Source organism: Schistocerca nitens, chromosome 1, assembly GCF_023898315.1.
Source record: "Schistocerca nitens isolate TAMUIC-IGC-003100 chromosome 1, iqSchNite1.1, whole genome shotgun sequence".
NCBI classification, from domain to species: Eukaryota; Metazoa; Arthropoda; class Insecta; order Orthoptera; family Acrididae; genus Schistocerca; species Schistocerca nitens.
The window spans coordinates 117,527,398-117,551,674 of NC_064614.1; the positions used below are offsets into that span (position 1 = coordinate 117,527,398).

The 24,277-nt window shown below is 42.0% G+C and overlaps 1 protein-coding gene across 1 annotated transcript in view; it reads left to right on the forward strand.

Annotated features, from left to right (window-relative positions):
- The window catches only part of LOC126242255 (mite allergen Eur m 3-like), a 34,818-nt gene extending 11,081 nt beyond the window's left edge, over positions 1 to 23,737 (forward strand). The window contains exons 5-7 of the mRNA XM_049948074.1: positions 6,402 to 6,518; positions 17,303 to 17,458; positions 23,457 to 23,737. Of these exons, the coding sequence (XP_049804031.1) occupies positions 6,402 to 6,518; positions 17,303 to 17,458; positions 23,457 to 23,618 (435 nt within the window). The 3' untranslated portion in view covers positions 23,619 to 23,737. The remainder of the gene's footprint in view (positions 1 to 6,401; positions 6,519 to 17,302; positions 17,459 to 23,456) is intronic.
- Positions 23,738 to 24,277: the final 540 nt, after the last annotated feature.

The window sequence follows — 24,277 nt, forward strand, 5'->3', positions numbered from 1 at the left end:
CTGATAGTAATAACACCATACTTATACCACTTTCCTTCCCGATAATCCGCTTTACGTGTTCATAATATGACATGCAACAACTTTCGACACAGTACGGTCAAATTGCGCAACTCCCTTATGTGAAATAGTTAGTGAGATCCTTGAAGTCACTGGGAGAGAAAGAAAGAGTAGTAAGGAGAAGTTGCCTATAGGATCTCAAGAGGGCCGCAACGAGTAATGTCTCTCCACATATACAGAAATCAGTAACTACAAAACTAAAAGTCTTGTGAGCTGGCGAAACTCCCATACTTCACATAAAAGGTGACATACATAACATTCTGACAGAGAAACGCCAGATTACGGGAAAGATTCTAGATTCCAAACAGATTGGATGATGGCTTCAGACTAAAACCCCAAACAGAACAGGAAAATTATGTAACCTCATTTAGGTATCTGAAAAATATTATTAAATCTTTATAGACATATCCGTAGACTTCCATCAGCAGGACCTACGTAAAAAGTATTAACATGTACTGTGCGACTGAAAGTTATAATCTAGATTTAACAAGAAAAAAGTGCTTACATGGCAACAAACTGACAGATAAGAAGTGCAATAGGAGAACGAAACTGCAAAGGAAGCAGGAATAAAATGCACTGAAGAAATTCTAGGTTGCTTTATTTTTTATCATCAGTCATGTGACTGGTTCGTTGCAGTCCACTGTGAATTCCTCTCTCCTGACAATCTGTTCATCTCAGAGTACCATTTGGACAGCACATCTTCAGTCATTTGCTGGACATATTCCAATCCCGTCTCCCGCTATAGCTTTTACCCTCTAAAGCTCCCTCCAATAACATGAGTGGTATTACCTGAAGTCACTAGCATAGCTACCTAGTATCTGGTGTCCTTATACAGGCAGATTCTGCTTGCGGCGCTGCAGTTGGCAATACATTTAAAGAAACCAAAGATGGTGGTGATGGGAAAATAAATAATGCAAGATCTGAAACTAACCCAGTCGTGCTAGTGGAAAATTCAAAAATATCGAAGTTGGAGGAACTACCCCAGTTATTGTTTGCATCTCTTCCCATGTCACAACCCAAGTTGATTGAAACAGCCCACTTGTGCTAGATGCCATTGAAACGATAGAGCTAATCAGTATGAACTACATAAATTGGCGCCATTTTCAAAAGTATCAGGACGACATGAATTATGTATAAAATGTGTAAAACGTGAAACTTACAGAAATTCCAAGTTTAAAGTGTCTGTCCAAATATATGTAACAGTATCGATCTAACCTACAGGTTAATCTGCACTTGGCTGTGAGAAAAGTTCAATCATCATACACTCCTGGAAATGGAAAAAAGAACACATTGACACCGGTGTGTCAGACCCACCATACTTGCTCCGGACACTGCGAGAGGGCTGTACAAGCAATGATCACACGCACGGCACAGCGGACACACCAGGAACCGCGGTGTTGGCCGTCGAATGGCGCTAGCTGCGCAGCATTTGTGCACCGCCACCGTCAGTGTCAGCCAGTTTGCCGTGGCATACGGACTCCATCGCAGTCTTTAACACTGGTAGCATGCCGCGACAGCGTGGACGTGAACCGTATGTGCAGTTGACGGACTTTGAGCGAGGGCGTATAGTGGGCATGCGGGAGGCCGGGTGGACGTACCGCCGAATTGCTCAACACGTGGGGCGTGAGGTCTCCACAGTACATCGATGTTGTCGCCAGTGGTCGGCGGAAGGTGCACGTGCCCGTTGACCTGGGACCGGACCGCAGCGACGCACGGATGCACGCCATGACCGTAGGATCCTACGCAGTGCCGTAGCGGACCGCACCGCCACTTCCCAGCAAATTAGGGACACTGTTGCTCCTGGGGTATCGGCGAGGACCATTCGCAACCGTCTCCATGAAGCTGGGCTACGGTCCCGCACACCGTTAGGCCGTCTTCCGCTCACGCCCCAACATCGTGCAGCCCGCCTCCAGTGGTGTCGCGACAGGCGTGAATGGAGGGACGAATGGAGACGTGTCGTCTTCAGCGATGAGAGTCGCTTCTGCCTTGGTGCCAATGATGGTCGTATGCGTGTTTGGCGCCGTGCAGGTGAGCGCCACAATCAGGACTGCATACGACCGAGGCACACAGGGCCAACACCCGGCATCATGGTGTGGGGAGCGATCTCCTACACTGGCCGTGCACCACTGGTGATCGTCGAGGGGACACTGAATAGTGCACGGTACATCCAAACCGTCATCGAACCCATCGTTCTACCATTCCTAGACCGGCAAGGGAACTTGCTGTTCCAACAGGACAATGCACGTCCGCATGTATCCCGTGCCACCCAACGTGCTCTAGAAGGTGTAAGTCAACTACCCTGGCCAGCAAGATCTCCGGATCTGTCCCCCATTGAGCATGTTTGGGACTGGATGAAGCGTCGTCTCACGCGGTCTGCACGTCCAGCACGAACGCTGGTCCAACTGAGGCGCCAGGTGGAAATGGCATGGCAAGCCGTTCCACAGGACTACATCCAGCATCTCTACGATCGTCTCCATGGGAGAATAGCAGCCTGCATTGCTGCGAAAGGTGGATATACACTGTACTAGTGCCGACATTGTGCATGCTCTGTTGCCTGTGTCTATGTGTCTGTGGTTCTGTCAGTGTGATCATGTGATGTATCTGACCCCAGGAATGTGTCAATAAAGTTTCCCCTTCCTGGGACAATGAATTCACGGTGTTCTTATTTCAATTTCCAGTAGTGTACCACACTTGGCGAAAGGCCCAATGGAACCCCCAAACTAAATATTTCCAGCATCTAAACTGTTACTATTTTTGTTCTGTAACTTTGTAAAACAAATGTTAGCTAAAGTAATGCGTCAGGTACTGGTATAGTGCAGTTATTTTATAACTTAACAGCTAAGATACACATGGCAGATATAGTTGACTCAAGCAAACAGGCTCTCTAAGCGTAAATGGTATCCTGATCCTAGAAGCTGACAATATGTGTGTGTCCTATACACTGACAGTGGCGTGCGAACAGCTGGAAGAGTGTAATTATTGTATAACTTGCAGATTAAGATACACTTGGACTCTCAAAGAAAGTGCCTCAATGCCATTTCCATATCTAAATTGTTTGTATCATTTTTCTATAACAGTACAGAAGACATGCGACTAAAATAACTTGCAAAGCGGGCAATGCAGTAACAGTTGACAGTTCCGCTCACACCTACATGTGTATTGGTACTACATCAAACATATCTAACCTTCATCAGCAACACAGTGTTAATGTAAAGTGTCACAACGTTATTTTTGTATCGAAAGCTCTGTCGAAAATATATAAAGGGTGTAACTTACAGTATTACCACATCCATATAACTTATAATAAATATCTAAGCACACATACATAATGTTTATGTGAATGTTGTTTCCACATATAAATTATCTATAAAATGCATAACATAATTGACAATACTAGCATAAATTATAGTGTTTCTACGTCTACAATATTTGTATTATTTATCAAGAATACGTAAGCTCCATCGGCATTACACACACACACACACACACACACACACACGCACACACACACACACACACACACATATATATATATATATATATATATATATATATATATATATATATATATATATGTGTGTGTGTGTGTGTGTGTGTGTGTGTGTGTGTGTGTGTATACACACATAACATCTATAGCATCCGAATGCATGAACTTCACACTTCACATTTTCCGACTATTTAACACCGAAAAACCGTACTGAAAATGGTTTGTTCCGACAAGCAATTTAATGTCTTGTATTGCTTTTCGTAATACGTAAATATAATTTCAAAATTCAACAGATAGGTTATGTTAACTTCGTAAACACTGCTCCATCATACACAACAATGGACAAGGCTCATCACGGAGCTCCGATCGTGAGCAAAAATCCGCTCTTTGCACCAAAATAAAATTGGTTGTATAATTTATCAAAATACGTAAGAATTTCTTCTTCAACAGTACAAAATATACGTGACATTATTGCTGAAACCTAATCGTTCTGTAACAGGGGAGATGTCACACGGCTCACATACTGGCATTACTATTCTCACTGAGAAGTTAAGCTGCACTTGGAAACAAGCAAAGGGAAGATCCAACGTAGAGCGGAGAGTTTTGTCATGGGTTGGTTTAGCCCGCGCGATAGAGTTACAGAACTGCTCCACAAAGTCCAGTGCCAGAGGATTTGTGCATCACGGAGAGTTTTACTTTGCATTTTCGAATGAGCACTTTCCGGGAAGAGGCGGACAACAGCACACACACCTCACAGAATCATTACGACGAGAAAATTCGAGAAATTAGAGCCAATACAGAGGCTTATCGTCAATCGTTGTTCCCATATGCCACTCGCAAGTGGAACAGTGAAGGAGGGATCACTTTGTGGTACCATAGCTCCTCCGCCACAAACATAATGTAGATGTTGATGAAAAAATGTAATCATTGCACAACAGTCGAAATGAACCTAAAACTGTCAGTATTACTTATCAAAATACGTAAAGATTTTTTAAACGTATCAAAACACACATGGCACTATTGTTGTATCAGCTGTAGCGTTAAAAAACCCTATATGGCTCAAAAACTGGTACTTGAGACCTAGCTTACTGGTTAACCTGCCTTGCTAATGAGCAAATTTAGATCACTATAGCAATCTTTAAAGAAAACAAAATATGTAAAGATTTCTTCTAGAACATTAAAAAACACACATGGCACTACTGATGTAACTGCACTAGTTCTCTTGTCAAAGAGAACAGTTTGATGCTGCTACCACACTGTAAAGAAACCAAATATCGTTTGTATAATTGATCAGAATATATAAAGATTTGTTCTATAACAATAGATATACACATAGCACTACTGATATAAATTACAGGTTAAAGTGCATTTGACCATGACTGACATATACTGCTCTCCAGTGGTAAAGTTACAGTTCTATGAAATAGTATACTGAACAGTTATTTTAACAACAAAATGTCTACATCCATAGTCTGTAAATGACTCTGAATTGCATAGCAGAGCTTCTGTCCCATTGTACCAGTCATTACTGTTTCTTCTCATTCAGTTCGCATGTGGAGTACAGGAATAATCACTGTGTAAACACCTCTGTGTCCATAGTAATTCACCTAATATTCTCTACACTGCAGCACTTAAGGGAGTAAATCTTCAGTGGAAAAAAAAAAAAAAAAAAACTGGACTGTAGCTGCCTGAAGGCTTATGTGTGGTCCAATAACTTTAAATTGTACCTCTTTTAAATTTATGCAAATAAGGTAAGTTCATCAAGGGCCCAATGCGGTTCTTAACACACAACATATGAAGGATGTATTTCACACCGGTGGTGGTTCTGTAATATTTGGGTGGCGTTTCTCTCACCATGACTTGGATCACTCATTCAGATTACTGTGTACATCAACATTCTCAGTGAGAGAGTGATACTCTTTCTCCCACATTTCATGTTGAGTAATCTATGGACTCTTCCGTTTGCAAAGACATTCTTGCTTTGACAAACTCGCAGGTATTACATTGCAAATCGGAAGGTCCGTCAAATCACTCAGTTTTACTCCAACAGAAAGTGTATGAAACTATTTTGAACTGGTGAACAGTAGCAATCAACAGCCAAGTGATTTCTTAGCTCTACAGAATCTTTTCATGAATGAGTGGTTTGAGCTGAATATGGAGTGGATTGCGGATCCTAATCTTAACCAGACTAAGGTGTGAACAGTGCTTGTCAGGAATTTTTTCTTTTTTTTCCTGTTGCTAAAGTGTTAGTGACCAATCAGGTAGTTATTCTAACTTCGGCATTACAATAGGAAAACTACAAGGACCTACTTCTACAATTTTTACCCTCCCCCACATGCATCCAGTACTGAGCTAGTGATCGTTTGGTCTCTCAGAATGGGTCATATCATCAGCTACCTCCTTTTAGTCAAGTTGTGCCACGTACTTCCGCCTCAATTACATTCAGTACCTCTTCATTAGAGACCAGATCCAACCATCCAGTGTGGAACATTGTTCTGTTGCTGCACTTTTCAAAAGCCTGTATTTTATTCTTCGCTGTAAGGTTTACTGTCCAAGTTCCATTTCCCTAAAAGGCTACACAAGACAAATACTTCTTCCTAGCAGTTAAATTTATGATAGATTAACAAGAAATTTTTCTTTTTCAGAAACGTCTTTCTTGCCTTTGCCAGTCCACATATAATACACTTCTATTCCGCAGTCAGTTCTGCCCAAATAGAAAAACTCATCTGCTACTCTTAGTGTCTAATTTTCTAATCTAGTTCTCTAAGAATCCTCTGACTTAATTCGACTGTAATCCCCTATACTTGTTTACAAAGAAACCCTTTTCAACAAACCAGATATGTTCATGCCTTTACAGGTGAGCCCAGATTTTCCAATAGATGGAGTCAACGTGGCACCAATACAACTGCCAGAGCCGGCAGAGGAGGTTCCAGATGGAGTCAACGTCACCGTCATAGGTTGGGGAGATCTGTGGGTAAGAAAGGTCTGCCTAACTTCTAATTGTTGCAGCCACCTACTCACAAAGGCAAATATTCTCTACGTTTAAATTGTCGCCGGCCGTAGTGGCCGAGCGGTTCTAGATGCTTCAGTCTGGAACAGCGCGACTGCTACAGTCGCAGGTTCGAATCCTGCCTCGGGCATGGATGTGTGTGATGTCCTTAGCTTAGTTAGGTTTAAGTAGTTCTAAGTTCTAGGGGACTGATGACCTGAGATGTTAGGTCCCATAGTCCTCAGAGCCATTTGAACCATTTAAATTGTCAGTTTGAAGGTGTGGTTCAAAACAGTGGTTCTACAGTTTAAATACCTGTGCCATTTTTCAAACGGAAGATGTAGGTGAACAGGCACAAACTGGTTTGTAGATTAACGAAAGCTGTTAGACAATCCCGCCTAATAACCAACATACAATCACTCTGAGGTATGCTTAGATACGATTTTGGTTCGACTAATACGACTCACCTGTGTATATGACGCCGGATGTTGATCAGAAATCCGTGCAACGCAAGGAAACGCAATAGGACCTTTAATTTTCTGTGATCAGAAAGAGAGCGCTCTGAACAAAGAAAAGGAAAGTGATGGTGTTCGATTACACGATTAGTGGTAAGCTTCTTGAGTTTATCACCTCATAATTGCAGGCAGCTGGTATATTTTGTGATCTCTCAAAGGCATTTGACTGTGTAAAACACAATAGCCTTTTAAGTAAATTAGAATATTAAGGTGTAACAGGAAATGCTGCAAAATGGTTCAAATCTCATATCTCTGGCAGGAAACAAAGGGTGTTATTAGGAGATAGACATGTATCAAGCTATCAGGGCATCATCCAACTGAGAACTAATTACATGTGGGGTCCCACAAGGTCCCATCTTAGGGCCCTTACCTTTTCTTGTGTATATCAATGACTTTTCATCAGTAACATTAACAGATGCCAAGTTTTTTTTTCTTTCGTTTGCCAATGATACAAACATTGCAATAAGTAGCAAATGAAGGGTAGTCTTAGAAAGATCGGCTAATAAAATATTTGTGGACATTAATCACTTGTTCCTAGCCAATTCTTTGTCACTAAACTTTGATAAAACACACTACATGCATTTCAGAACTTGTAAGGGATGTCCCACGAGTAAATGCCTAACATACGATGACAAGCAGACAGAAGAAGTGGACAGTGTTAAATTCTTGGAATTACAGCTTGATAATAAATTAAACTGGGAGGAGCACACCACAGAACTGCTGAAGCGTCTTAAAAAATCTCTATTTGCAATGCGAATTGTGTCAGACGTAGGGGATATAAAAATGAAAAAGCTTACATGTATTAAAGGTATTCTGTACACTTACTACGCAGCATCTAGCTACACAGACACTAACACTTTACACGTTACCTATTAGGTTATGAAACAAATTTGATTTTTCCACACTAGTCTGTAAAATTATGTAATACCAAATCCAGTTCTGTGTTTGTTCGTCAGTATTTAGTTATTAGTTCGTGCACCGAAATCTCTATTTCATTTTCATTTCTTAAGCTTTCCTGCAGATTCACGTATTAGTACCGAACGAGTTTTTTTTTACCTGCTACACATTCAAGTTATTATATCGTAAAACGACAGTTTCATTTTAATTTTGAACGCATCTCTGGAAAAGTACGTATTAATTTCTAATGTATCACACGTACGCTTCGATTTTTAGATCGTAACACAACTTTGTACTTTCATTTACAACAGCTTCGTGTAAAAGAACATATTAAAAGTGAATGTATAACAAAAATCTGTTGTCTCTTACACTCTCTGCTGATTTTTTAGGCCATAAAAGAAAAGTCATTTTTCTTGTGTTCCTTTCTGTTTTCTTACAGAAGAATGTGTTAACACAATGCAATTTTAAGTTTGTTTTATCCGCTGCCGTACCCCAAGTACGGTTCAGGAACCACATTACATTCTGATTGAGTGCGACTAGACCGCTGACGCGTCCTTCAGGACAATTAATAGCAGAGTACGGAAACAGCCCACAGCACTCCCACCCAAAACGGCAATTGTTAAGTGATCGGGTAATAGTTATAAAACATGTTTTTCTCTGGGTGAGGGGGGGGGGGGGGGGGAGGGCGGGTGGCGCATATAATATGATGTGCCTAGGGGTTTAAAATTTTTAAATCCACCACTGACGGTACCGTATAGCTCAAATTGTGTTGGGACGAATGTGTCATTTTTAACTTTCCCGAGTTTGGTGAAATTGTTAGTCGGTTTATGGAGGAAGTAATATAGATCAAGAAATAAACGAAAAAGACGACGATTTTACATTAGACAGTGATCACAGTTCTGCTATCGAACTAGAGTATCATTCAGAGGAAGAACTTCAGGAAAGTTGTGAGGGGGATCTGTTTGTTTCCTCAATGAAATACTTGAGGTGTCTTAAAATTCTGTATTCTGAGTAGTGATAGGGGAAATGTACTTCACAGCAATGAATGTCAATTTGACAGACTTTCTTTCTGTACCTGTCGGGTGGAATTTTTATTCGCAAATCTAAACCCTGGAATCTAGTTTTATTTGGAAATTTATTTGCTTCAGAGATTGTATGATTTTTCAGAATGTAAAATTCATTGCTCTAACAGTCTATTTATGTGTACTATTTAAAAGAACCACACAAAATTACGTGCTTTCGTGTGATAAATAGTAAAATGCTGCTGGCTTTGTTTAGTGCAATAAAATAACCTAGAAGCATTTTAAAAACACTTAAATAATTGTAAAAATAAATGTTATATAACATAAATTAAAAATTTCTAATGATTTTCGCCTTATATTTCGGTTTAAACGTTGGGTCCCAGAGACTCTACGTCGTGGTATATGATACAGAAAAGTCACCTCGCAAGTTAAGGGTGAATCTGCCAGGAAGATTCATTTTAATGAAATATTTACCTTCATTTCACATATCAATATGAGTGTGCCTTTCACCTGTCAAGATGCCTAGGTGACATGGACAGCATATGTGTGATGGGTGTATAAATAATATCTCAGATATAAAAAATGATTTGGTGGACTCCGCATGAAGAAATCTGGAAAGGCTGTAGAAAGGAACTACTTTGTAATGACACGATTATGATGGCTCAGTGACTGGGACTAGCGTCACATTAAGTCGCATAGTGCTCAGAGCTATTTGAACCATTTGAACTAGCGTCACAGAAGAAGCAGGAAGTAACGGATGTTAAAATATTGCTATCAAAACATCCACGACGTTATAAACATATGAAATGATGAAGGATTAGACAGACATTCAGGAACTTCAACCATGGAAACTTACTCGCTGTGAAAGCAGAGCAGCTGACAATCTCAGAAGCAGCTGCTCTCGAAGTAATATCGTGGGCAGGTTACTGCATAATACCATTAGGAACAAATGGTATTTTTCAAACTGCAAGATTGCCGCGCGGGATTAGCCGAGCGGTCGAGGGCGCTGCAGTCATGGACTGTGAGGCTGGTCCCGGCGGAGGTTCGAGTCCTCCCTCGGGCATGGGTGTGTGTGTTTGTTTGTCCTTAGGACAATTTAGGTTAAGTAGTATGTAAGCTTAGGGACTGATGACCTTAGCAGTTAAGTCCCATAAGATTTCACACACATTTGAACATTTGAACAAACTGCAAGATTGACGGGTACGGCTGCAGCTGGTGTTGCGTGGTTACGTTAGTCAAACTTCTTGGTACATCAGGCAGATGGTTCTAAGACATGCTGTCACACTGTTTTGGCATGGTGCCGTAGGAGACACGTAGCGAAAATATACACAATGACGAATATTCTTCTGTCCTACGATTATTACTGAAGATGACTGATCAACTCCCCACTAATATTACAACTTCTTTTGTCTTCAGCTACATTACAGTTTTATTCAAATTAGTTGACAGTTGGCAGCGAGAGGGATGAACTGCTCCGCCAACAATGCACCAACATCAGCTGCGCTGGCGTTGTCGGCTCCTGCTATGTTGGCATTTCCTCTGTGCAAAGCCCTGTGCCTGCCACCTGTGAAGTACAGCGCTTTCCGGAATCCGATACGAAACATCAGACAGATCTCTCGCAGAGCAGGTATTTTGGAACTCAATGAGAATAAACATTTCAGTGAGTTGAAGAGTTCAATAGTTTTTGAGATTCTGACGTGATAAGTTTTCAATAGTTGCCGGTTGGGAAAATTTCCTTGCATTTCAATAACAGTAACCTAACTCTTGTCCTGATGAAAGGTTTGGGCATTATGAGCGATTTTCTGTCCTACTCTGCGTAGGTAGAAACACAGTTTATGACTACTTTTACACATGCTAACGGGAGACCGGTGGGACGAAACAGGCGGTTCCGGTGGTGACTGACTGCGGAGATGAATTAATAACCAACCAATGTCCAGAGTGTAGCCGAGTCTTCTAAGCATATACCACAATCCAGGGAAAAATCCAAATCACAAGACTTTGACCAGACAAGAAGAAAATACTCTACCATCCAATGACCCATACTTAATGAACGAGTGCTATCGACGGAGTGACAGTAACCGCCTGGCTGTGGTATAACGATAAACGCTCGTCAGAGACATAAAATATATACGAGTATATCCAGTGCAGCCCACTGTGCAAGTTCTCAACTTCAAGCCGGGCTAGTCGCATGATTTTGGGACCACGCTGCATGTCTACAATTTTTGGTAGCGGCGTAAGTTGAATATTACGTATATTCACATTTTATGTTCGTTTCTGCGCGTTTGAGTTTTAGCAGTTTCAATGATGCAGTATCTTCGTAGCTACAGATGCTGAAAAATATCGAGGCTCGGTATTACAAAATCTTGTATTGCAGAGATGATTTCTACTGTATTATGGAATATACTTATGAGACAAGTGCTAGATAAATTTGCAAGTGTGTCTGAATAAACTGGCATTCAGTGTATATGTATACACTGTATATTAGTGCTATGTTCATATACAGATAAAATTTCTACATGACAGTCTAATTAATTTTCTCCGATTTATGCTAGTTCTCAAACCTTTATGGGTATCTAAGTATTTCTGCATGACACAGCTACCTATACAGTGTCACTGTACTGTGGTTAATTAGAACAGATTCGACAATGTAATCAGTGCAATAGAAAACGTGAAAAAATATTGTTGGCTGTTACTTCTTTCATTATTCCAGAATTGGAGCATTGTATTTTTATTTTTATTTTTTGTGCGTAGTATATGGTTTTACTTTTCTGATGAGATGGCGAAAAAATGATAGGGATATTTTACTTGAATATAAATAGCAGAGGGGTGAATGAAGAAAAACTAAAAGCAATAATAGACAATCAGGTGGTGCAAATCGCTTATTGTGTTAAATTTAACAATTTCATAGTTCCAAATGCGTTGTTCTTTCTGTGGCACTTCGGCGCCGTATACGGTGTCATGGGACAGAAATTTGATAGTACAAATATCTACAACAGAGAGGTTAAGAAATTACTGTGGGCTGTAAGTTCTTATTCCTTTATCAAAAAAAGTAAATAAGGTGGACTCTAAGCTATGGCAATGTGGCGACAAAAGCAGTATACTGTTGCTCTTCACATCTTGAAGCCAGCGTCAGTTCCTGGCATTAAATTGTTAAGATGTCTGAAAAACATGTTGCACAGTACTCCTGAATGTGAGCAAAGTAACAACACTCAAAATACTCTACGCGCTATACGGTCTCAAATGTGCTGTCCCAAAATCACATGACTTGCGCTGCAGCAGATATTGCGGACAGAATCCTCGGTCAGCGCATACGATTGCTCACTCCATAGATATTTATAGTCTTTGGTCAGAGGACCGGCGCCGCCTCACGTGCTTGGAACGATCGCTGCGCCCCGTGCGGGCTCGAGCCGCAACTGTGTCTCTGACGTGTTCTCTCCACCGATACCATGGCTAGGTATGCAATCCGAATCACACTCGGACACACACACACACACACACACACACACACAAAAGAAAAACACTGCGGATGAGCAGCACTACATACACGTGTTGCAGATTGTGTACGTGGTTCTTGTAGAGATTTAAAACCCATTTTTTATTGCTGTGGGGAGTGGCGCGCTTTAGTGGTTGCCTGCAGACAGTACTTGCAGCGACAATATTGCAACTAATTACAATTAGACTATAATTCATCAGTGTCATTATTATTTATTTCTGTAGCATGTTAAAATTTGTAACACATTTAATATAGATGCCGTTGCAGTTGATTCATATCATATACAGTGATTGGACAATAAACTGTAAACTCCATACAAATACAGGGGATAAGCAAAATAATATGAACACCTGTACTTACTTGAGAAAGGTTTATTAATAAGGGGTTCGACCCCCATTTGCCCGTAATACAGCTGCAATTCTTCTTGGAATACTGGTATATAATGAATGTACATTCCCCAGTGGAATGTTATGCCACTCTTCGGTCAGAACCTTTTCTAACTTCTGTAGTGACGAGGAAGGAGGAAATCTGCACCGGAATCTGAGCTCCAATACCGCCCACAGGGATTGGATAAAGTTCAAGTCTGGGGGACTGTGATGGCCAGAGAAGACGCTGCAGTTCAGTTGTGTGTTTCTCATACCACGATTGTACTGCCCTGGTTGTGTGAGTGAGTGCACTATCATCCTCAAATATCGCATCATTGTTGGGAAACAACATCTGAATCAAGTGGTGCACCTGATCATCTACAATGTTCGCATAATCGTTGACTATAACACGGACTTTGAGAGTGATGATGGGACCAGCAGAACACCATGATATGGGTGCTCGCACCATCACACACACACCTCCACGCTTTACCGTTGGAATCAAGCAATCAGGATTGTAGGCTTCTTATGGCGTTCTCCAGACGTAAACCTGGCCCGATGTTGGAAATAACGAAAACGTTGACTCGTCGGACCATATGACGTGTTTCCACTGATCAGCCGTCCAGGATTTATGCTCCTGACACCATGTTTTACGGTTCTTTGCGTTGATTGTCGTCACTAATGGTTTCGGTATAGCAGCTCGTCCGTGACTATTCGGTTTATGGAGTTTTCGGCGGACAGTGCCGATAGATACGGGGTCTCGAACACGGCTATTGAGCTCTGCAGTCACTTTAGCCGCCGAAGTTTTGTGTTTTTTGACACAATTCGTGTTCGCGTACGGCGATTTCTGTCATTTAGTTTCGATTTGTGCCCACTATTACGTTTACACGATGGTGTCTTTCCCTGTTTTGAGTAGGCTGTTATGACTGTTGAAACAGTTGCTCTTGAAACATTCAATAAGTTGGCAGTCTTGGTTACTGATGCTCCAGCTAATCGGTCCAGCACAATCTGCCCTTTTTGGCACTCTGTTAGGTCTTTCATTGTACGTCGATGTCGGCCTCTGAATGCAAATACGAAGTGTGCACTACTCGTAAACAACCTGCTCTGTTGGCTAGTCCGTACTGAACACTCACAGTCCAGTTCGACACGTGCCTTACCTGCGTTGTTGATCTTCAAACACAACCATCCCATTACCACCACTGTTCATATTATTTTTCCTACCCCTTGTACATGCTTGAACGTAACTGCAGAAGATGCAGTGGCCAGTTGCCCGGATGTTTAATATCTCCCATACAAAGTGATCGACCTTGCGCCTTGTTGATACTCGCGAATGCTAAGCTGCATGAGAAACTGCAGCCGCTTTAAATCCAAGGGCATATTTGAATCGATGGCTGTCATGGGAATTCGGCGAATAAATACGTCTTCACGTGCATGAAAAGGTGATTATTTGCGCCGTCTGTTGATACATTTTGTGATAAGCATCACATCGTGTGTTTGAAAAATTCGTCTTCTATTGTTCCAGCGCAGTTTTCACTGTTTCATGTAGGGCTGTGTTTGAGTGCGACGCGAACAATTCGAATAGTTTATGTCACAATCTGGTAAGTCTCGGGATTTGTTCGGTCTTTTGATGGCCCTGCGATCTGGTGACAACCTTCCGCCTTTTTATATTTCATACATGTGTGTTTCAACTCGGAATACGAAATATTAAATAGACAGCGATCTTCCTCTCCTCTTGAAGGTAAAGTGCGCAAATTTTCACAGAGATCGTAATAAAACTGTAGATTTGTATGAATTACAAAACAGTAAACTAACAATCAGACTCTCTTCTTTACACCGAGCGAGGTGGCGCAGTGGTTAGACACTGGACTCGCATTCGGGAGGACGACTGTTCAATCCCGCGTCCGGCCATCCTGATTTAGATTTTCCGTGATTTCCCTAAATAGCTCCAGGCAAATGCCGGGATGGTTCTTTTCAAAGGGCACAGCCGACTTTCTTCCCCGTCCTTCCCTAATCCGATGAGACCGATGACCTAGCTGTCTGGTCTCCTTCCCCAAACCAACCAACCAACCATCTTCTTTACATACATAGAGGACAGACAATTTATCATGCTGAAATAATTTTGTTGACACTGTAAAATGCTTCTGTTATCTTTATCCATTGCCGCCATGTTTTTCCAAGCATTTTTCGTAACAAGTTTTTCCAAACCAGCTGTACTTCGCTGGGTGCTCGCAACCAGTTCTTTGCTGATGATGTCACTTCATCATCGATGTTGAAGTGCTCACTTCCAACGTGATCTCTGAGTTCGGGGATCATGCGATGGTTCAAATGGTTCAAATGGCTCTGAGCACTATGGTACTTAACATCTATGGTCATCAGTTCCCTAGAACTTAGAACTACTTAAACCTAACTAACCTAAGGACATCACACAACACCCAGTCATCACGAGGCAGAGAAAATCCCTGACCCCCGCCGGGAGATCCTGTGAAAACCACTTGTGGGAAGATCTCGCATCACAACATGTCGCTATAGAGGGCCTCCCTGTGTGCTCTTCGTCAGCTCATCTGCACACCCTTCCACAAATTCACAAACCTTCCCTATAGGCAGAAGTTAACTCCCGATCGATATCGGTAACGGACAGTTTTTTATGAATGACAGAGCACAGCCCACAAACGCAAGCATTTTTTAGTCCTAACTCCATGCTAATTTGCGCCGTACTGGCAAGATTCTTCGATCTGCAACGTTAGCCAGCGTGGGCGCTGTCAACACATATCAGTCGAACTCGCCAGCCCCCACATATCAGGTTCAAATGGCTCTGAGCACTATGGGACTCAACTGCTGAGGTCATTAGTCCCCTAGAACTTAGAACTAGTTAAACCTAACTAACCTAAGGACATCACAAACATCCATGCCCGAGGCAGGATTCGAACCTGCGACCGGAGCGGTCTCGCGGCACATGTCAGGAACACAGTTTAGTTTGCAGAGAAATAAAATAGGGAAACTTACTTGTTGGACGACGCTCGAATATGACCATGAACAGCACCTGTGCAATGTCCTTGCCCGTGTCAGTCACATAAAAACAGTGTTATTTGTAACTGTGAGTGCCTTATGGCTCAGCTAAGTGAATTCTTATGTCCACAAATTGCTGGTGTTCGTACGGTGGATTCGTCCGTAACCAAGGTGGCTGAAGTGTTTGACATTTCGAGAGGCACCATACCGAAGATTTGCACCGTATACAGGGAAAACGGGGAAACATTATCCGTTATATCACAACGCAGACGAAAGTGCCTCTTGTATGATCATGACGGACGGTCATTGTAGCAGCTTGTGACGGAAAATAATATGACGACATTTGCAAAAGCCACTACAAATCTGGATACTGCAGTCACGAACCCTTTCAGAACCAAAACAATACGAAAGGAACTCCATTAGCTGCGAATTACAGGTCGATCTGGAACTGCAAAACCACTCGTCAGTGGTGCAAACGGAAATACCGGAAAAACGGGGTTCTGGAGCTATGAAACTTGGACTACGGAGCAATGGAAGAATGTAGATTGTTCGGACGAATACTGTTCCACATTTTATCCGAGTTATGCCCAAGTTTACTTCCCAATACCGAAACACGGCAGCGGTTAGATGATGATTTGTGTAGACATATCATGGTATTTCGTGGGCCCCATGGCTACTCCACAAAGTCAGATTATTGCCAAGGATTATGTGACTATTTTGGCTGATCAAGCCTATCTCATGGATCATTGTTTGGTCCACAAAGGTGAAACCGTCTTCCAAGACGACAAGCTCGTATCGTCCGGGACTGGTTTTCTGAGACGAGGAGGAATTGTTGCATCTCCCCTGACCACCACGGTCACCTGATCTCTGTATTAATGAGTCCTTGTAGTCTATGTTGGAGAGAAGGGAGGAGGAGGAGGAGATTACTGTTTAACGTCCCGTCGACAACGAGGTCATTAGAGACGGACTCGGATTACGGAAGAATGGGGAAGGAAATCGGCCGTGCCCTTTCTAAGGAACCAACCCGGCATTTGCCTGAAGCGATTTAGGGAAATCACGGAAAACCTAAATCAGGATGGCCGGACGCGGGATTGAACCGTCGTCCTCCCGAATGGAGAGAAGGGTGCTTGATCTTTACCCACCTCCAGAACCGTTATCTTAACACTCCAGTGTTTTGCAGGAAGAATGGTATAAGATTATCTTGAGAACCACTCATGACCTCTATCTATCCATTCCGTTACGACTGGAAGCTGCTTTGAATGGAAACGGTTTTACTATACCGTATCAGGCAAGCCAATGTGTTGTGTTTTTGATGTTTATATGTTTTTGTCAACACTCTCTATTTCTTAGGAGAAGAAAATACTTCTTAGCCAAGATCGCAATAAAACACTGTACTGTGGATGACTGGCTTTGAAAATTTGCAGCATATTAGCATAGTTGTGGTATAAGAAAAGGTTGTTATTTTTCACAGTATGGAGGACCGCAGCCAGACAACCTGCGCAAAGTGGACTTGGGAGTAGTAAACCAAGAGGAATGCCAAGCGGTGTGGGGCGAAGATGGTTACGCCATCTACCCTACGCAGATGTGCGCTGCTCGCTTCGAGGAGAAAAACTACGACTCCTGCTACGTAAGTATAGAAAAAGATGGTGGGCAAAAGTCTGTCTCGACGAGGAACACACCTAAGACAGCTCATGGGCCGATTTGGAAATATGCCGTCATGTCTGTGTTGCTTGACTTCTTACTGAATTGCCGTTAGATTCAGTCAAGGCGTTTAAATGAGTTCACTGCACAAAATAATAGTAACCATACCTAAAAGAGCTCTCTGGTCGCTTTCGAGCTCTGTAGGTGGCATAGAACTGGTACCAGATGGTCGCGTGTCACTCTTCCGTTAATGTAAGTCATTTCAATGAATCGGTAACGTGACAGAATTGCAGAAACCAGCTGTTGTATTTGGACGAGCCTGTGATCACATGGCGAATGAAAGTATCTGATTTGTTTGCGGTTTACTTGTGCTGTACAATGTGACTCCAAGGAATGGTGTACCACTAGAAGCCAGTGTTACATACCGTAAGAGCAATGCTTATGAATGGATCCTAACCGACAAGGAATGGAGTCAACTGCTCTCAAATTTGACAGGAATTGCTGCTGTAACTGAACGCAGGTCCCTCTTGACGGGTTTCCGATCAACACTGGGAAGGTAACTGTATGCTATAATCATTTGGGAAAGTCGCTGTAGGGCGTTGACCACAGTAGTGGACGAAGGTACGCTTCTTCAGTGGGCCAAACAACTCATAAATTGGACAATAGTTGAGTGGGTCCGTGCAGCGTGGTGCAACGAATCACAATTTTGCCTCGGCTCAAATTACGATAGGCGGCGGGTGCGGTGAGGCTTTTAACCCACAGTGTGCGTCGGGTGTAAATCACATCGGAGGTGGTCCTATGATATTTTGGTGGTGTTTTCCTTACCACGACTTCGCTCACTCAGCCAGGCTACAGGTAACATCAACGACAATCTTTTATTGTTATTCTGGGTGAAGACGTGTTCACCTTTGTTTTCTAACTTAATGATGAGCATGCTGTGGATGCAGGTCATGGTTTGATGAACACTCAGATGCTCCATCGAACATCGACAGCAAGTAGTTAACATTCCTGTACTTTGTTAGCTCTACAGGATCTCGCATCAACCAGTGGGTTCACCTGGAGATGCCATGCATGAAGAAACATGTGAATTACATTCCTCATTGAACTGAGGGCATTATATAGGCGACAAGTCTTGTTACACTATAGTGATGGAAAGTCCCCAGAGCTGGGAGGATTAATCTGTCTGCCGTGTGCTTACGTGTACGTAACGTTACGTGGCGATATGAGACAAACAGTTGTTGATGTCATGTTATCCATGACGGATCTTCTTTAACTATATGGCTATTGAGGAAGACCAACGACAAATACCTTTAAAAAGTCTCATTTTGTTGTCATTTCATTGAGGAGTTTCATTTTCATGAAAAGAAAGGTCTGGAAATATGCATTCCCACCCTCACTTCACCTCAACAAATTGTCAGTTAGTAACATTTCCTATCAACCAGTTTCTGCAGCTTGTCCTTGAGCTGTTCGCTCCAGTGAAATGTAATGTCCACTTATTGACAGTTGAATTCCTAGCAAGCACATCTTTATTTTACTAAAAAGCATGTACTCCATAGCACCAGCAGTGCTTAACATCCCAATACTCGCCACAGAAGGAACTGAACATAGATGATACCGACATCAACTCACTAGTCAGGGACTCTTAAAAGCCTAATAACATTTATTTCTACTTTTCAAACTTCCTATGATATACACATTGCACTCTCATCTTTGTAACATGTGTAGCACACGAAATCGTACATATTCCATTTCAAGCTGGATTATTTGGTAATAACAAAAGACACATCATTAATAGTAACACACTTTTTCAAATATACACCAATATAAGACAATTACTGCCGATCTTCTAAAGTTAAATCATAGCTTCAGGGTGTCCTTATTAATTACCACACTTAAACTGACTTCGCATATTTATAATCCCTTCTGTTCGATGTTTGGTCTCTCCACACGCATGCCTCGTTCCTCTAAACAGCTGAGCGGTCGCTTTCTCTCCTTCCACTGGTCATCATTCATTCCTTGCGACTACAGTTTCTGCGGAAACGCTCTGCCGTCTCTGAAATATAACGTCTATAGCATCTTCTATCTCCACGGTTCCCTCATCTTTCTATTCTCAGGATTCCCTCTCCCTGCCTCTCATCTCTATTTTCATGATTCCTTGACCGAACTCTAGTGCTTCCTTGGAGCAACAAAGCGATCTCCATGGGCACCATTCTTTCATGGGCGTAACTATAACAACCAAACACGCACATAAAAAGCCCTGCGATCCCTTGGTGCGACTAAATCATTATTCCCCTCAACAGACTGTTCTTTAAACCTAATGTGAAATATTCTCAAGTTCACCAATAAACGAGAAAGGCAATTTTTAAAATCCAACCAACACATACATATCTATTCCTTTTACCAGACTGAACGCAATTCTACTGAAGTTGCACGCTTCTCACTTCTAAAACACTGAGGACAAACATAAGGGCTTGCCTGTGTTCTACTCTCTGAACGATTTCACATTCAAGCTGTAATGTAATCTGTATGATTCGATCTTCTGATTAATTATCTCCTCTGTATTATTTCTCATTTCCTTAATCTGTTGTTGAGGATCAATATACACCTGGTAATCTTTGTGATAATACTCCTCTGAATTAACCATTTTCACTTCACATTTTCTCTTGTCTTTAGTACCGATTGAAGTGCCAAAATCATCAACTTTACGAACATCCTGATCCTCACACAATAGATTCGTCGAAGTCAGTGATGGCAACACTCCGTTGGAACAGGCAAGGAGTAAGTGCAGAGGCCAGGAGTGAGTAACCTCTATGACTGGTACTGGAACTGGACTGCTAGGGGTGAGGACAACCTGTAGATCGCCGTCATGGACGTGGCTGTGGGGTTGCAGTGCTTGTTGTCTGACATTCCATCATGGAAACAATACCGTCAAAGGAATCTCATTATTGAAGAATAAAGTACATCAGTGATGATGGTTCTGGGATGCGGGCAGTGCCCTCCAGGATGCAGGCTGTTCCTATCCAGTGGAAGTGTGCTCATGACAGCAGTGGTCCATCGCCAAGGACAGTGGAAGTGTGCTCATGACAGCAGTGGTCCATCGCCAAGGACAGTGGAAGTGTGCTCATGACAGCAGTGGTCCATCGCCAAGGACAGTGGAAGTGTGCTCATGACAGCAGTGGTCCATCGCCAAGGACAGTGGAAGTGTGCTCATGACAGCAGTGGTCCATCGCCAAGGACAGTGGAAGTGTGCTCATGACAGCAGTGGTCCATCGCCAAGGACAGTGCATTGCGCCCAATTCAGACAGTGGTAGCGGCTGTAGAAATGCTGTGAACAGCATGGGACCCATAGTAGCTTACTCAAAACCCGGGTTGGGCTACATCCAATGGACAGTGCATTGCACCCATAGCATCTGTCTTGATCACATTGCTCAGCACGAAGAGCTCTGCAATGGACTAGATAGGACTGCCGTCCCCAGTGCAAATGGCAGCTCTTAGCAGTGATGTGTGCCTGCACATGTAGTAGTAAACAGTGGTAGCATTTTCCCACATGTGGGCATCAAATGGGTGGTGAGGGCTGGGAAGCTAGAAGGCCCACAAATGAATCCGGTCCACCATGATAGGCGACCAGCAGAGGTCGCAATTTGGCCAGCAGATGGCCCGACTGTCGGAAGGTGTACATCAGCAGCAAGAAGACTTAGCACAGGGAGTACACCCACAGTCAGTGAAGACAGAGTCCATCAGTGAGAGCAGGTAGATACATGTAGACTCATCTCGACACATATACTGTCACGGACCTCATACCTAGCTGCTGACGCTCGCTGTTATGCCTGTTTAAATGTGGGGCTGTACATGCAAGCCTGGTTGCTGTTGTTTCTGAAACGGTAGCGTTTCTGACCTCTAAGTCCCAACAGGAGCGAGACGCTGACGTGCCCATTGAACAACGTCAACATCATTTCTCTGACTTTCCCATTGTGTAAGCAACTTTATAGCCTTGGCGGTTTGGTAACATTGTGTTAATAGCGTGGCAGTCTCTCCTTTCATAAGACTTAGGTGGTGACTTCTGCATTGTCAGCATGCTGAATTCGTCTCCTTTTGCAATAACATCTACCACTAAGGTTCCTTGCGTGATTCTTCTTATGAAGCCTTTTTGGTGAGACAGTCATTGGAGCTTGCCACTACAGCAGATGTAACCATGTCATAACAATCGAAAAGAAGAGAATATTTCTCATAGAGGAGATACCCTGTTTGTTGTGGCATCAAAAACTTAAAATGTGTTTGACAATTCGTATTTGGTGAAAATGCTACAATTCACGACAAATCCTAGAGAGCACCATGTATGTCGTGGTAGAAGTATTTTTTAAATATGATTTGTTGTTGAAAAATGTGAACATATCGAGTCTAGTAAACTATGACACATGGAAACTCGTAGAGACGATAAATGGTATAAATCCTGGGACACTAATGTGGGAGGGGAATACTACACGAGATACGTTTGTGTGAAGTAGTTCAGTTGGTTTGGGTGACTGTTTAACCATGTTGATAAAGTATTTGTAGTGAGATTTGGTAAATTCATGACTTGAAATTTCGGAGGAATTTGGTGTTTGACATTTCATGAGCAAGAAACTTCCTGGCAGATTATAACTGTGTGCGAACCGAGACTCGAACTCGGGACCTTTGCCTTTGGCAGGCAAGTGCTCTGCCAACTAAGCTACCCAAGCACGACTCACGCCCCGTCCTCATAGCTCTACTTCTGACAATACCTCGTCTTCTACCTTCCAAACTTAACAGAAGCTCTCCTGCAGACCTTGCAGAACTAGCACTCCTGAAAGAAAGGATATTGCGGAGACATGGCTTAGCCACAGCCTGGGGGATGTTTCCAGAATGAGATTTTCATGAGATTTTCACTCTACAGCGGAGTGTGCGCTGCTCTAAGAGCTATATATACCGACTGTGATATGCAAAGCACGAAGTACTTTTCTGGAACTGAAGATATTAAACACAGTAACTGCATTATCAACTAGTGTTCTTTCTTCGACATAGGAAGACATCACTTTCAGTTTTCTTTAATTCTCTGAACCTTTGTCTCACAATTCTTTCTTCTGTTCTGTATCACAGTGAACAGTAGATTCATATGACAACCACAATCATTAGAAACGGGAAATAAGCTATCTCTGAATGACTCAGACATAACAACATTAAACCAGGCACAAAAAAGGAAGTATGCCAGTTACAATATAGCATATACAGCATTACATATCTGCGTCTCCATGTCTCCATTATTGTGTACATCAGGTTGAAATCTCCTCCAGAAGTTTAATAATCGTAATGACTTGTAGAAAAAAATCTCATTTTTAATTCCATGTTTTACTTGTTTTTAGACCACCTCAGTTACTCAGGACTGAAAGAGGCCTTAGATCAATTACGCTATATGAGTTTAACAAATACCTTGAGAAATGTTAAAAAATAACAGACCACATTATATATAACTACTTATTAGATACTTTTACACATCGGAGCAAATATTTCAGGAAGCCTTTCTTATATACACTAATTGAGAGGTCAGTTACTTGATAGAGGTTCCTAATGGGAGACAAAAACACCAAAACATTCTAAAACATGAAATAGAATAATGATCTGTCAGAGCAAATATGATAAACTTTATTTGGAAATGAATTTTAGCAGAAGTAAGCTCAAATTAAATTAAGAATACACAGATTAGCAGTATTATTCGAACTACTAATATTACCAGCTTATATCTATGTGACCATACAATTTTTGATATCATTGTGTAAAATGCCGATTTATTAAATACAGTGATTAAAATATTGACATTTTATATTTGAGGATAGGAATTACAGTTGAGTCTGATATTTTTAAGTTAACTTGAAAAAAACTGAATTAGTTTAAGAGTGGTCAACAAATAACTTTCCATAACCTGATTTTCTGCACATACCACAAGTAATTTTTTCCAATGATCTTTGCAGGGTGATTCAGGTGGTCCGCTGCTCTACGAAGGAAAGATTTTGGGGATTGCGTCATGGGGATACGAGTGTGCTACCCCTCCATATCCCTCAGTCGCCACCCGTGTCTCCATGTACATAAACTGGATCATTGAGAACACGAACGGAACATTGGTGCCGCACTAGCATTATTGGATTTGTGTTTGATTCAATTTCTTAATATTAATAAAAGATAATGTTATTACATTCGTTATCAATGTCAACATCTGTCTACCAAGTGACAATAAAATTTTGTTTAGCGGTAATCTTGTACTCAGTCTGTGACAGCATCAGGCTGACTTTTACTCCGAAATCATACCCTTACATTATACTCGTAGTATTTGTCATTCAATGTTCACCTTACACAGCAAGATGAAAAGATGCAATTACTAGGGTCAGTCATCTAGTTTCAATGATTACCTCGAAAGAATGAAGCTGTGACTGTGAAAAGTGGTATCCCTCCCTCTGCACATATTCACCCTTCAGTGTGATACATTTTCTTCAACTATCGATGAGATGGCCAACACCTAAGTTGTAAACGTTTATGTGTGGATTGTACAGGAAACGTTTCACATCGAAAATCATACGCGTTGTCATTATAGGAGTAACTGACACGTAATTTTTTCTCTGTCTGAGTAATGATAAAAATGTCACTCGATACCTTGTTAAGAGAATACGGGACAAGGTCTGAGAAAAAAATTGATAGCAAAAAAAAAAGTCAGCATGTTTGACTGTGTCCTGAGTAGAATAGGATTAGCCGCTGTTGTGGAGAGAAGACATCTTCTCTGAAAGGATTCCTCCACTCT